Here is a 14,958-nt window from a genome sequence, read left to right as displayed (position 1 = left end):
GCAATGGCCCATTACAATTTCCAACAGGGCTTTTTCGAATCGCATTTCTTGTGATATAAACAGAAAATAGATGCAATGGTTGTGTTTAAGAAGCTGGAAATGGGCAAATTGTGTGTGTTTGTGACTAATAAATAAATATAAGTCAAGGGGCATAAAACAGTTGTTTTGATGGATCTTAGTACGACTTGGATCCATTTCAATGCAACAAAGATTCGAAGAAGGAAAAAGGAAGCTAACAGAAGTGTGACAGATTGAGACAACAGGGACGAAGACTCTCCATCTTCAGGCTTTACTGAGCAAACTTCAGATGCAGAGCTCAGCCAGAACTATTTCACACACACAAACACACACACACACTGTGAGTCATTACCTCCAGGTGGTCATGGCCAGGTGGTGTGGAAGGCCACCCGATCTCCCAAACAGGTGTACTGATCCAACTCTCCTGTCCATCCCATCTATTTAAATTGGCACCCAGGACAGGCTTTCACACAGCGCACAGCGACAGGAAGGCCCCGCCCGAGAACGTAACACATTTCCATCAGTTTTTGAGCCGCGTGCGTCTCTGCTTCACGCACTTCTTCCTCTTTTACAGCTTCAAATTCACTCCGTACATGTAATTGCCATTATAGTCAACCGGCAGAGTGAGATGGAAAAAGAGAAGACCATAAAAAGTGAGTGAGAGACGGAGAGAGAGAACGAGGGGCTGATGGGAAAAATGGTACTTTAGATGAGGGCGGGACACCTGAAAGCTCTAGCTGCAGTCATCCATGATGCAGAGTAACCACAGAGGGACTGCCAACTGGAGGGTACCTCGATTATATATTTTTATATATATATATATATGTGTGTGTGTGTGTGTGTGTGTGTAGCTATGTGTGTGTGTGTGTGTTTGCCGCTTTCAGTAGCCTTTGATTGCATCGCGCCGAAACCTCCAACAGGCGAGTGAAGTGTTTCGTGAACCCCTCCACAACAATATGTTTCGTTCCCTGACAACATGATTCAAGCCTGCAGCAGCCATTAGTCACTGTTCACTTCAGCTCCACTACAGTCGGCCGTACAGCTCCAACGAACCGAGACGTATAAATAACGGCAGTCCGAGAGCGCAAAAAAGAACAACCTTGCTCAAAGTGGGAGTGTCTGCTCTGCTCCGTTCTGCTCTCCCCTGTTCAATTACGTTGGTGAAGGGTTGCCCTCGGTTCGATTGTGTTTTCTGCTCCGTGCCATTCAACTCCATCCCTTTGTTACGCTTCATTTTTACATCAGCTCTGTCCCATTTCGTTCTGTTCAAGGGCCCCCGATATGATAATAAGCAGGGGGGAACAGTTGCACAAAAACAGTGAGAGCTGTTTTAAATTGCAGCTTTGTGGTAGAATGGAGTCGGTAAATTGGCCCGAATGAACCTGAACTTATTCTTCAATAACAAATTGCACAGGAGGATCGCGCTGCCAAGGGCTCGCCTCATGTGTGATGGCTAATTTTCACAGTTGGTTTCCATCTATAAAAATTGAGTATAATATTCTAGAAAACTAATTCAGTCTGTGTAATTATTTCTTTATTTGCCAGGTGATAAAATCTAAGTAATGACTGATTATTATTGCCGTCCACATGCTCTGATGTTTTTATTCCTTTCAGAAAATGATACCCCGTCCCGTTCCGCACTGCTTATTTGCTTATTTCAATTTCAACCCATCAAATTTGAAGAATATCTTTTTATGAATATGGGGATATTAATCCTGCCACACGCACAATTTAGCACGCTCGGGAGCACATCAGCTGTGCCGTAAAAACAGCTCGAGTGTAACGGTGTGTGAGGGGTTCACGATGCGGCAGACGGCACATGTGGAAGATGACGGATAAACAGCCTTTGCTGCGAGGATGTTCTCAATAAAGTCATCCGATGCTGGAGCTGGATTTGAAACGGCGCAGTATTTAACGAGCACATGCTAACGCAAAGAATGCGAATATGCTCGCCCACACACGGGAACATCAAACTGCATTTTGGGCTAATTATCTCAAGTGACGCCCATCTTAGACACACTCCCCCTAAATCATTGGATGGAGTTAAATAAAAACAGATCTGACTTGGGTCATTAGCTCCTTCCACCCGCCAAACTCTTACCTTTTTTTCTATTTTCTCGAACCGTTTTATCTGTTAGGTGACATTTCATGATCTGACGGTCGGAATCATGAATCACTTTACACACCAGGGTATTAAAACATTAAAAGATCTTCAGTGGACGTAAGTGAGCAGCAACTGGTGTGTGTGTGTGTGTGTGTGTGTGTGTGTGTGTGTGTGTGTGTGTGTGTGTGTGTGTGTGTGTGTGTGTCAAGTGATGGATATCACTGTTGTATCGGAGCTCGGCTGGGTGGAGAGCACACAGAGAAGAACAAAGCTCTCCTCGAATGGAATATTTTATTTCAAGACAGCCTGCTGACATTTCTACATTTCTACAAAGCCGTGCGCACACACACCCACACACACACACACACACACACACACACACACACACACACTGAAACACCTGGTAACAGGTCACAGAACACGCAACGTCACGCCCCAAATTTCTTTGTCGAACAAGCTTTTTAATGTACCTGCCGTATTCTACCTCCATGCCTCGGCACTCTGTTGTTGTCTTGTTATTGTCAGAGAACGCTAGACGCTTGTCAGACAGGAAGAGAAAGGAGACAAACTTTTCAGCCGACGCCTCCTCCTCCTCCTCCTCCTTCTCTCTTTTCTTCTCCGACATTATCTTGTCACCCTCTCTGCGCTCTCTTGTTGTCTGGTGTGCCTGCTGTGCTAACCAGGCCCGGTTAATCCTACGCACAGACGAGCACAAACACTCGCCAACAGGTCCTGGCCTGCGTTCAGCCTCGTATGGCATTAATGAATTTTCATTCATTATATAAAATGTCTGTGGTGTGTGTGTGTGTGTGTGTGCATGTGCGTGTGTGTGTGTGTGGGGGGGGGGGGGGGGGTCATAGCGTGCCTTTACAAAGGGAGGCAGAATGTAAAGCAGATGCATGGTGGTTTTAATGAGCATTAAAGATTTTCTTGTGGCTTTACGCATCTTAATAACTCGTCCCAGAATGATTCATTAGGAGTTATGACGAGACCTCGGAGTGAAGCAGTGAGTCAGAGCAAATTAACGGCAAACGTCAAATTAGTCCTGTAATAAAAAACACTGAATGTAGTACGTCATGAGATGTGCATCTGCTGACTGTGCTCCACCTTTGTTTTTCAGAGTCTGGTCTCTCTGATACTGACACTGATGTGACATGCTCGATGGTCTCGCGCATGACAAGATCGAGGATGAGCCGTCAGGATTGTAAATGTCACAGGAGTTTACTTTTCTAGTCTTTCTATGTTGGAATGCTTTTTTAAAGTTTTCATCTTGATGTGCGCTGGTTGATACAGACTGACAATAACATTTTCATTTTAGAAAAACAACCTCATTTGATGCAATTGCTTCTGTTTTGCATGATACTGTGGAGTTGTGAGGATCAGTGTATTAAAAACCAACCTGCAGGACACAAATGATCCGTGAAAGATCAGAGCCTGTGATCTTCGTGTGTGTGACAGTAAAATGTCCTACAACTGTTATCAACTAGTATTTTAGTCGATAGATGAGAAATTAAATCACTCTAATCTTCCACAGATTTAGCTTCAATCATAAGCTGAGTCGGGATCAGGAAGTCATTACTGCCACTGCAATTTTATCTGATCATCAGCTGATATTTCAGAGCGTGAGCATCACACCTACGCTCACTGTCACCAAACACAGAGGTCTGCTTTTTTTGTTGTTGTTGTTTTTGCGCCACACATCTATTAATATACTGCTGCTGTCACTGAAACTGCAGCCTGATTCATGAAGAATTCATCTGAACATCAGAACTATATCTGTGATACATCAGCATACGTGCCATCCTTGAGACCTCATAAGTGAGTGTTGGTCTGGGGGAAAAAAAATTCATAATAATAATTACTAAACTTCCACAGCATTTGTACATAAAATGATTTAAATTGTACTTTTAATGGTCATAAAAAATGCAGGATAATTCGCCCCTCTGGCATGAACTTGTATAAATCTCTGGCATGAAGCAATACAGTAAAATATTCATTGCCTTTAGTTTATCTTTCCTGCTCTCTGCTCCTTAAGAGACTCTGCACACGGCATCCAGTATATATTTATATATGTCAACATCTTGACATACTTGAAGTGGGTGCAACCTCAGTGATCGACAGAAACATTTGACGTGTCGGATAAAACAAAATGCACAAAAAAAATGCATAAAAATTTTATCTAAGGAACGAGATGCCTTTTTGTCCAGGATGTCTGAATTTTGCTCTGATGTGAGTTTTTCATTCCTCTTGTCTCGCAACGAGCAAAACACAACAGCTGCCTTCTCGCAGTACTGTGTCAGAAACAGGCTGTGAAAAGTGAGAGGGGGGGTCAAAAATATGTCAGATATTTGGAGAAAGTACGAGAAACTGTGACCCCAGGAGGAAACTGGATGATGTACATCTCCATCAGACATCTGAACGTTCAGTTTATATTTGATCATCTGGTCTGTCATCATGTTACATGTTATAGTTCTACAAATGAATCTCTCTGAAGTGGATAGTCAGGTGCACAGCGTCAATTCTGATACTTAATAATTTAGAATTACTGTAACATACAGAGCAATGTGGGCTGGTCATCTCAAACTGTGTGGGCTACATCTCTGGTGCATCTTAATGTATAAGAGCATCTTCTCTGAGGCAGATTTCCTGTTTACTTTAGCCAGAAGTTTTTATTTTTGCAAAGCGATCGTGATCTCAGATCGTGCAGATGGCCTCAGCGTGTAAAGAGCCAGATCAGAGGTCGGCAAAACAAGCTTGTTCTATTTTGGCCCCTGGTCCTCGAGTGACCTGCAGGCCGAGGTCAAACTTCTGGATCGTCTCTTTAAATGAATTTTAAATCAGAATAATAAATGCGCTAACTGCTAGCTGCTTCTGCTCCACATGTGCCGCAATAATGTTGCCTTGTTGTCGCTTCTATGTGAAATGCGTTTTGCAGTATTTATTGTAATTTGATGCATCATGTGCTAGATGCTCTACATGACCTTTTTTTTAATATTAGCATATTAATATAACCGAACCCTGGAAGGTGCTTAGACCGTGTTTCAGTCTCATATTACCGCCGTACCCATGATGCTCAGCTGTCAGTTCTCCTAAGAGGCATGAGTGTAAATAACTAAACACACTTTTTTCATCATCCTCTTTGTATTCATCAAGCATTTTGTATGAGAATTGCTGAAATATTGTGTGTGGCTGTGTGTGTGTGTGTGTGTGTGTGTGTGTGTGTATGTGTGTGAATAATTTAAGGAAGCACTCCACAGCTTCACCCAATCAGGCCAAACAAACGAGGGAAGCCCACAGGAATAAAAGCACGGTTCTTTAGGATCTCTCTCCTCTCTCTCGCTGTATAATCATATCAACTTAACAATGACTTTAGAGGCAAACTGCAGATCAGTGCGAACACTAAAGGGTGCTTTTATGCGAGCGGCTCCCAGCAATTAGGGAGAGAGACGTGTTGAATCTGAGAGGCGCTGATTAGGTTAATACATTCTCCTCTTCCATCGAGAGAGAGCAAGAGAGAGAGAGAGAGAGAGAGACGCCTTTCAAGTGCAAAGATCCTCTACACTCTGACACCCGGTGAGAGCACTCGCTCAGAGTAGATGTTAGATCACACACACATATGCTGAAGTACAGATGAGCCAACATCACCTGCTGTCCGGCGTCCAGCGAACGATATTCTAGGGTAATTATTTCATAAAAGAGGTGAGAATTATCTCTACGCGGAGCCTCGTGGGCTCACAGGGACGCTTCAGTGATGACAGCCACAAGACGTGCCCACGGAGAAGCTCCGGTGTTGGTGTGTGTGTTTGTTGAGCTCAGTTCTAGATGTGAGCCGAGCCTCCTCCTGCTTTCTCTGCAGCGGCTTGAGAGGGAAATAACGGTGCTGTTAAGAAAGCGTGTGTGTGGTTGTCACCGGTACTTACTGCACAGACTTGGAGGACTGGGACCTGAACTTGCTGAACTCGCCTGGAGCGGTCCACTCTGTACCCAGCTGCAACACACAAGACAGGAGAGGCACAGATCAGAGAGAGCTGGTGGGAGAGAGGGAGCAGCGAGAGACGACTGAAGACGATTCATCTGAAAAACATTGATTTTGTGATATTTTATTTTTAGGCCCTGAATATGACTTAACTGGACGGGCCCTGTCTGTAAACAAGCTGGATTACAAAGACATTCAGAGAGCAGATTGGCTGTTTGGAAAAGGAGGCGAGATCGTGAGATCGTCCTCGGTTACGATAGCACAGCAAATGAAGAGTAATTGGAAAAACACGACGATATGCCCCCGAAGCGACGGGGACGGTCAATCAGGAGGCGAGTTCTGACAGGCAAATTGAGCAAACAGATGAGCGCTAATGCCTATAAATAGAAAGAAAATCAGAAACAGCCATTCCCTGCCAATACCAGCTCTAAGAAGCCGGCTCATCAGGACCCCTGGGCCCCCCCCCCCCATTTCAGCCGAGTCAGTGCCCATTCATTTCCTCAGCAAGCCAACGCCACTAATTAGGGCCCCCGCTGCTGCTGATCCATAATGAAAGAATACGGCTAAGATCACAGTGGGCCTGCTTTTAATTGTTTGTGCTGGCCCACACTTCAGGGTTTGAAAACTGGTCAGAAAACATTGTGGGGTGTGATGCTAATGGATCATAAGAGTCTTTCAGCATGTGGAGAGAGAAAGAGAACGGTGCACACCTACAAAATAATCACACCAGCATCTATGAATGTATTTGCTGGCGTGAGAAGAGAGACGTGACGGGAGAAGACAACCTCAAAAAAAAAAGAAAAAAAAGAAAACCAGGCAGTAATGTCCGTCCAAAACCAACCAGGCCCCTGGCAGTCATGAAAGCCTCTGAGAGTCTCTGTGAAGCAGTTGGCTGGAGTGGAGGAGGACACAATGTGTGCTACTGTGCCTTCGCCGTGAAGCCCCACAGCACGCCGCCGCCGTAGTACATTTCCACACCAACAGTTTCCTCGCGTACTCCTCCTCCGGCACAGAAGACGGGGAGGAGGAGAGTGTGGTAGGAGTGTTTTTTTTTTGTTTTTTTTTTAAACGGCTGGGAGAGAAAATTTAAATTAAAAAAAAATAGCAAGAAGGAAGGTGGAAGATTAAGCTCAGTCAGCTAAACCTGATTTACTTGAGTTCACATTAAAGATGAAAACTTTTTTCTTCCAGCCAATATACATTTCAATGTGTATTGACATTCATTTGCAGGAAACCGCTTTGTGTTGATTTTCAATTACAGTTATTTGAAGTTGATAGAAGTTGAGCAGAGAGCCTGTTCGCTCATAAATGCAGCGATGCTAATTTGGTCCCCAGTCGGCTTTTTCCAAATGAAACCTAATCTTTAATCAGACAGTGTTAAAGGAACACTCCACGGAATTAACATCGCAAATCTACAACACTGTACTTATTCCACATAGGACAGCCGGGTGACCTGCAACCGCACTGCAGCCGCTGTCTGCTAGCTTCAAACAGGGATGATTTTGATGATGAATTTCCTATTTCTAGTTCGTCCTCAGTCCAAACCAACGCTGAGCCGAGTGACATCACTGGAGGCGAAATGGAGGCGAACGGCATCCGGCTCTGTGCGCCTTCTTTCATTCCCCCTCACCTGTAAACACACTGGAAGTTTCCACTCACTGACTGTCACAGCATCCAGTCAACTCTCAAACAACACAAGTGCAGTTGACCTTTTGGTACAGCGGCACACTAACTTGAATTTGCTAACCTACCTGCCCCTCATCCGTCCCTCAGTAGCTTCAGGAAAGGTTGTGTGAAACATAAATAAAGCAAAATATGATAATTTGCTAATACGTTTTGGCATAAACTTAAAAAAACAATACACAGCCAATATATAAGAAGGTTGTACCTCATCAAATTCATTGATTTGTGTACATATTTATTTATTCTAGAGGGGCAACAAAAGACTGGATTTTGTGGGAAATTCTAAAAGATTTGAATGAATGCTCAAAAATCACCTGGTAAACAATCGTCACTGATTGCGTTCAGTTTTTACTTTAAAGCATCAGGACATTTTTTTGGAATCAGTGTTGTATAATAGTGAAACAACAACAACTCGGTTTTTGATGCTGCTGTGCTAAAAAAAAAAAAAAAAAAAAACGCCTCGTGATTACTGCGAAATGTTGCTTTCAGGGACCAGTCAACTCATTAACACATACCAACACTGCAACCTGTAAACGCAGCATTCGTTAATTATCCACATAAACTCCCCCACTGCCTCCTCTTTGTATCGTCTATGCCTCTTACTGTTGTGATTGTTTGGAAAACAATGCTTGTTTTTCACTGTTCTTGTGTAGTATGGAGCGTGTGCCGCTACACTGTTGTTGTTTTTTTTTCCTCATAAATAAATGAAAAGCGTTGACTCATTTAACTCCTCGACTGCTTTAAGTTTTCATCGTGTTTTGTTCAGCTCACCCTGATTTCTGACAGCAACAACTGCATAAAGCGTTGCACCGGGACCTCATTTAAGCCGTCTCCCGCACAAGAATTATTATTAAAATAAAATCTGTGTCGCTGCAAAGCGCTGTTGGTTTATTAAGAGCCTTCAGTGAAAGTTAAAGGACTTTGACAAATCGCAGCTGAAAGGAAGAGGCATCTCAGCAGAACTTAAAAAAGAAAAAAATCTTCTAAAGCGGAGAGAAGAAATGTGCGACTTAAAACTCTGCACTCTGAATATAAATGGGGAAAACGTGCAAGACAATACTGTTGAGAACGTCTCCAGTTACTGAACCTACATGTTTGTATTCCCACTGTGAGTAAACAGTTTTCTCAGAAAGAGCGCAGATAAAATAAAGAGAGCGATCACACAGCAGAGGCAGCACTGCAAAAATATTCATCTCAGCAAGTCCTGTTATCTCCTGCTGACTCTAAGTACAGTAAATATGTTTTATTTTATCAGAAGTGAAAAGAAATCTTTGTACAAGCAAACCAAAAAACACACAAAAGTTTAGTTTGTTTTCAAATCAAATTGAAATTTAGAGGAGAAGTGGAAACACAGCGAAAGCAGAAAGAGGTGATGTCGTCTCAGTTCAGACGGAGTCAGTATAGTTAATGATCTCACTTGGCCACTGCTGTCTGTCTTGTTGTCTCCATTACTGTTTCTATTATTTTGCATCATGCCACTGAGATTTACTACGGTATCTGAACGCCACACTCAGATTTTACGGACAAAGTGTGTTTAATTAGCTGTACATGTAGCGATAAGTTTCCGACGCATGTTAACTCCGTTAGCTTGGTGTCGTCAATAAATTTGTTAGCTTAATGTCGTCGTGGCTAATCCTCGAGGTGTAACTGTTCGAGCAGCACGATGAATTTGTTCCATGTGGTTTTACTTCAGGTTGTTGTATCGAGCTGTGCTGTGAAGATTATTTTTCCGTGTTTCTCATCAGCAATAAATGTGGGTCAAGCTGGATAGTCGCTGTGTGCGCGCCATTATTTCAACTACACAACGCAAGACAGAGCACGAACCCGCTCCACAGATAAATATCGTGTTCAGATGAAACCGATCAGAGAAAATTTGACTTCTCGCCAGTTAAATTCGAGAGGCTACATCTATAATGACTTCTGTGTGCATGCACAGGATGTTATATAAAGTTCTATACTCATTCAGTCGTTCATGACCTTTTTTTTCTTCCGTGTCAATCTGTTTCCCCTCGTCTGAAGCTCTCAGTGCTTCACTCTCCTTCCATGATCGGGTTCACTGAAGTTTTTAAAACATGCAGTTTCACACAAAGGAAGAAAAAAACATGAATGCAAAGGAGCGAACCCTTTTCAAAATTAAAGGTTTTCTTTGCTTCTCTTGTTGTCAGATGGTTAGTCAGCTGTGTGTGAACGCAGGCAGGATCACGAGGACAAATAACTGCGCTGCACCTCAGTTTCCCTATGAAAGTATGAAAGTGGCAGCTGTTCTCCAAAGGTACGCGGGTGTGTGGAGCACAGACACAAATATACGCACAGACACACACACACACACACACACACACACCTCACACACACAAACATCGTACACACATGCGCGCACATATGCACAAAGACATGTTTCCCCACTAAATGGTGAGTCACTGCTTATTGAGGGCAGCGAAGTAGGCGGGAGGTAAATTGTAGGGCAAGCAGCCAGGGAGGCATGATGAGCAACACACACACACACACACACACACACACACACACACACACACAAACATATCACACCCTAAAACACACCCTCTAACTGACACACTGTCTTATTTTGCTTCTAGCTGGTCTCCTCAGAGAAATAAGACGGGGGACTTGGAGACCACATTTCTTAGACCTCAAGCAGACGAACAACCCAGACACACACACCAGCCTCGCTCTCACATAACCTCCTTCTTTTTTTCTTCCCTCACACACTCACACACTCACACTCACACACGCTGTCTCTGTGTGCACCTCACCCACATATGTAGGTACCTTGAGAAAACTCATTTCAGGTGGCCACTGGCCCTGAAACACTGAAAAGCGAAACTCAAAAACAGGGTCACGGAATATGAGAAATAATGTAATAGAGCTATGGAGACTTTTACTCCTCTCTCTCTCAGCCAGGTTCTTCTATAAGCTCTGCTTTTGTCTCTGAATGAGAAGAAAGACGTGATAGCGGAGCAGCCGACCTGCCGTGTAACTTCAGAGTGCTGTTTTCTTTCTCTTATTTCATCTCGGCCTTGTGCACGAGGACACAAGGACACACAGGCCGTGAAGTAAGATGGATAAAGTCAGGAAGGGGTCAGGACTGCAAACAAGAAACCAGGACAAGTAACCTGACATTCACGGAAAAGTTTCAGACTAGAATTTTGATGCAGGGGAAAAACAGCCAAACTCCATCGAGCTGCAGCGGCGCCGTGACCCTGACGCTGCACACGGCTGCCTGTTATTAATGGTTTAAAGGTACAAGTATGTTTTTTTCTTGCTATAGCATTGAGAAAAAAGCCTGATTGTAAGCTGGAAAGCCTTTCACCTGCTTAATCAATCAAGTGAAAGGGGAGAGGCCTCTGTTGGTGGAGTAATTCCACAGTTCAATTTAAAAAAAGAGAAAATGCACTCGCACCTTACCGACACACGGCGAGCTAGCGAGAAAGATGAAAAGTCGAATACGTGTGACAAGATACAACATACACAACATTATGACAACGCCAAAAACATAAATAAGGTATAAACGAGGGATTTGTGGGACTTTTGTGTCGTGACAGGAAAAGTTAAAGTGTAGTCATTAATTATTAATGCTACATGACATTTAGGCATTAACATCTTTGCGTTCAGATCATTTTTGATGTTTACTTGTTGACACACTGAATTGGAATAAAATCATCATTATATTTGGCGCAAGAAAGTCTGTTGAGTCTCATTCCAAGGACGTCGATATTTGTTTAGTTTTTTCAGTCAGGTGTTAAAAACTAAAGTATTCTTATATTATTTTGCAGCTGTGGCTCATCCACAAAGCGCGTCATCTACTAATCAGGAGGTTGGTGGTTCGACCCCCGGATCCTCTGGCTGCATGTGGAAATATCCTTGAACTCGATCTGTCGTAAACGCTTTATCGCTCCCGATGAGCAGGTGCGACAGGTGTTTTGAAGCGCTATGAGTCATCTCTGCTACTCATCAGAGTGGAAAAAGCACACTCTAAATTCAAGTGCATTGATCATTTAGGTTCTTCTTTAACCAACTCTGAGGCTCCTGATGTAAAAAACAACAGGCAGATTGCCTCTGACCTCAGTATAGACAACAGAGTCTGTTGTCACGGGAGTAATTGCAATCAACTTGATGTGAAACAGCTGCACTTAGAGCCACAGTCGGCGACAGCTGTGACCTCTGGGCACACTTGTCTCATTAAACAGTAATGCTCTGCTCCCTCAGGTGGGACCGCACTCGCAGTTCATGAGACGAGTCTGTTTGGATGAATCGTTCGGTTCTAGACGATGGTTTTCCCTCCTTCAACGCTCCGCCTCCACTGCAGATACTTCAAACTGGCTGGAGGTTTATAATCTATCACAATTATCCTCATGTCTGCTTTAATTGTTGTCAAAGTTACATTATCAGTGGGTGGCTGGACAGCTGTTGGAGTAGCTTGAATCAAACATTGTGCACACGCTAATGCAACGGCAGGAATAAAAGCAAACATAGACATGCTGCCTGCTGTGATGGATTGCCTAACTCGAGCAGGTTTAATATTTTAATCTCGGGGGCATCCATTTTCCTCCCTGTTTGTTGTATTTTTTATTTTTTTAATGTCTTTCCAAATGGATTACTGGGTGCACGGAGGTTGCAAATGTCAGCTTGGAACTTCAACAAAGACGGAAAGTGATTATACGCTTGTCGTGGGCTTTTTTTTTTTTTTTTTTCCCCCAATCCAAAAATGCTATTTTACTATTTTTGCACAGAGGCTGCTGCCTGGCAGTCAAGCACCTGAAAAGCCTTTTCACAGCAAACATTTTGACTTGTCATAGAGGGTAAAGCACAGGTGTTACTAAGCCCATTAACTAAGGTTGTCCCGGTAAGACACGACAGTGTGACAGTGAGCCAGCATGCACCATACCAGGCTGCTAAAAAGTGAAGCATTTTTCTTTTTTTTTTTTTACCTTTTACTCCCCCGTCTGTTGGTTAGCAGTGATTTTTTTTTTTTTTTAGATCATTCCAAACACTAAGCAATATATCACTTAGTCTTACCAGGCTGAGAATGAGCAGCTATCATGTCTCATATTGATTCCACCTCCTCTGGCCTAGTTTCCTGTGTGTCACCGTCTATTTGTCCTTTTTTTGTGTGTGTGTGTGTGTGTGTCTGAGCAACACAAAAAATAAGTATCACAGCACCGCGTGACGTACATCAGTCACGGCAAGAGCTACATCGGTGCATGACTGCACACACACACACACACACACACACACACGCATTATGCGACTCCTAAGGCTCTCTCTCAATATCAGACAGGCCCCGGTCTGGTTCTGTGGGAAGCTCGGCGGGAGCTGTCTGGACATTCTGATTGAGGGAAAATCTCATTACAGATTAGCTGTGGGCAAAAAAAATATGATTAATGCCAAGACGGGACAATGGATGATCGTCACTCACATTAGGTACATTCGTATGCTCACAGATTATGTCCCAGCAGGGCCGCGGAGGAGAGAGGTCTTATTAGAAAGCCCCTCCCCTTCCACCGACACACTGACCACAGCAACGTGAAAGGAACAGAGTAACCGACCATGACTCAAGGTCAATCCTGAACGTCGGATTAAACTCCATCTCTACATGTTCTGTATGTATGTGTGTGTGTGTCTCTGTATGTACGTGAGTGGGAGAGACAGAAGCGGCGTTGCTCAATGATGTAATCTTTTCATTAAGATGTCCTTCAGGGTGGAATCGGGATGTATCAGTCACATCCGGTACATCATTCGAAAAAAAAGCTCGCCAGGAAAATGCTGACAGGGGGTCTCCGCAGAAACGTTGTTGTAACGCTTCAGCTCCCTGCATCTCGTCCTCCCGCAGAGGAATGTCTCACGGCAGCACTATTCCATATATAGCCAGTTCACCAATCGTGGGATGACACCGCTGTGACCACTGACATAAAGTCGCAATCCTTTAGCATACCCAGTGTATTTTTAGAGCAGTGAGTCAGGTTATGAATCGAGCAGGAAATTACAGCCGGGGCCCTTCGTGTGAGCGAAGATAAGAAACTGCCCGAATCATCAGACACACAGGCACACACTCCGATGATTTTTTAAAAAGTTTACACATTACCTCCGCAAAAGTTTCTCCGACCGAGGTTTTCTACACAAACCTTATGTGAGGGGATCAAATCTGAATTTTGGATACCTGCTCCTGTAAGTTTCCCCCAGGTCCTATGTTCTGTAGTTTTTAATAAGTGCACTCACAGGGTTTTATGTTTCTGGGGTTCCTATTTCACCCAGATTTTTATGGCACATAATGAGAACGTGACAAAGCGTCCTACTCTCAGGGTCCAATGTTTACAAATGTCCTACGTTTCCCCTAGTTTTTCAATATGTGCTCTGTCAGGGTCTTCTGTTCTCACTGTCCTATTTTCTCCTGCATTTCCCTTTATTTTCTTGTTAGACTTTTCTGTCCTGAACTTCATGCAGACAGATGGGTCAGATAATGAGGGACGGAGCCGAGAGATTTTCATCTGTGAACCGCGACGTGTCTCTAAAGACGTGGGGGAGGCGGCGAGGCCTGTCCATCAGCCGGCGGCAGAATGAATGATCCCTGGCCACAGCTCTGCTCCCCTGCTATCACCTAGATGATATTTCTCCGCTGCTAAATGTCACATCAATATTCACTGCCGGCTAATTAATCTCAGCTCCCATGGAACCTGATGGCATCTCACATCCTGTTGGAATACAGATGGCTCCGCGGCTGAACCTTTGCTCTTAACACACATTTGTCCAGAGTGCTCACACTGCACGGCGCCGGTTTTTAACACTGCACAACCTCACGCATCCTTTTTCCTTCTTTAAAATTTAAGAAGGTTTCACGGAGAACACTTTATTAGAGAAGGCAGGAGCGGCACAGCTTGACTTTTATTCAATAGAGGGCTGTAGGGTAGTTCAGGGATAGATGGAGAAAGGAAACGATTTTTTTTTTTTCCCCTCTACAGGAGGATTTAAGTCTGTTGTATTCTGAGCTGTGCTGGAGGTGAACGATAGCCCGAGCGTCGGGATGGTGACACGAGGTGAGCGGGTCATTACTAAAGACGAACACTGAACCCTCCTGGTTCTCTGAGACTGACAAGAACACACGACTGAAACCGCTGACTGGTCCGGAGACCCACGATTCTGACAAACTGTCACATGGTGGATGTCA

At 43.9% G+C, this 14,958-nt stretch overlaps 1 protein-coding gene across 1 annotated transcript in view; it reads right to left on the bottom strand.

Annotated features, from left to right (window-relative positions):
- b4galnt4a (beta-1,4-N-acetyl-galactosaminyl transferase 4a) overlaps window positions 1-14,958 on the bottom strand; it is a 140,188-nt gene that overhangs the window by 37,258 nt on the left and 87,972 nt on the right. The window contains exon 7 of the mRNA XM_037108267.1: window positions 6,043-6,110. Within this exon, the coding sequence (XP_036964162.1) occupies window positions 6,043-6,110 (68 nt within the window). The remainder of the gene's footprint in view (window positions 1-6,042; window positions 6,111-14,958) is intronic.

Source organism: Acanthopagrus latus, chromosome 8 (assembly GCF_904848185.1).
Source record: "Acanthopagrus latus isolate v.2019 chromosome 8, fAcaLat1.1, whole genome shotgun sequence".
NCBI lineage: Eukaryota > Metazoa > Chordata > Actinopteri > Spariformes > Sparidae > Acanthopagrus > Acanthopagrus latus.
This window is presented reverse-complemented; position numbering and strand designations above follow the sequence as displayed.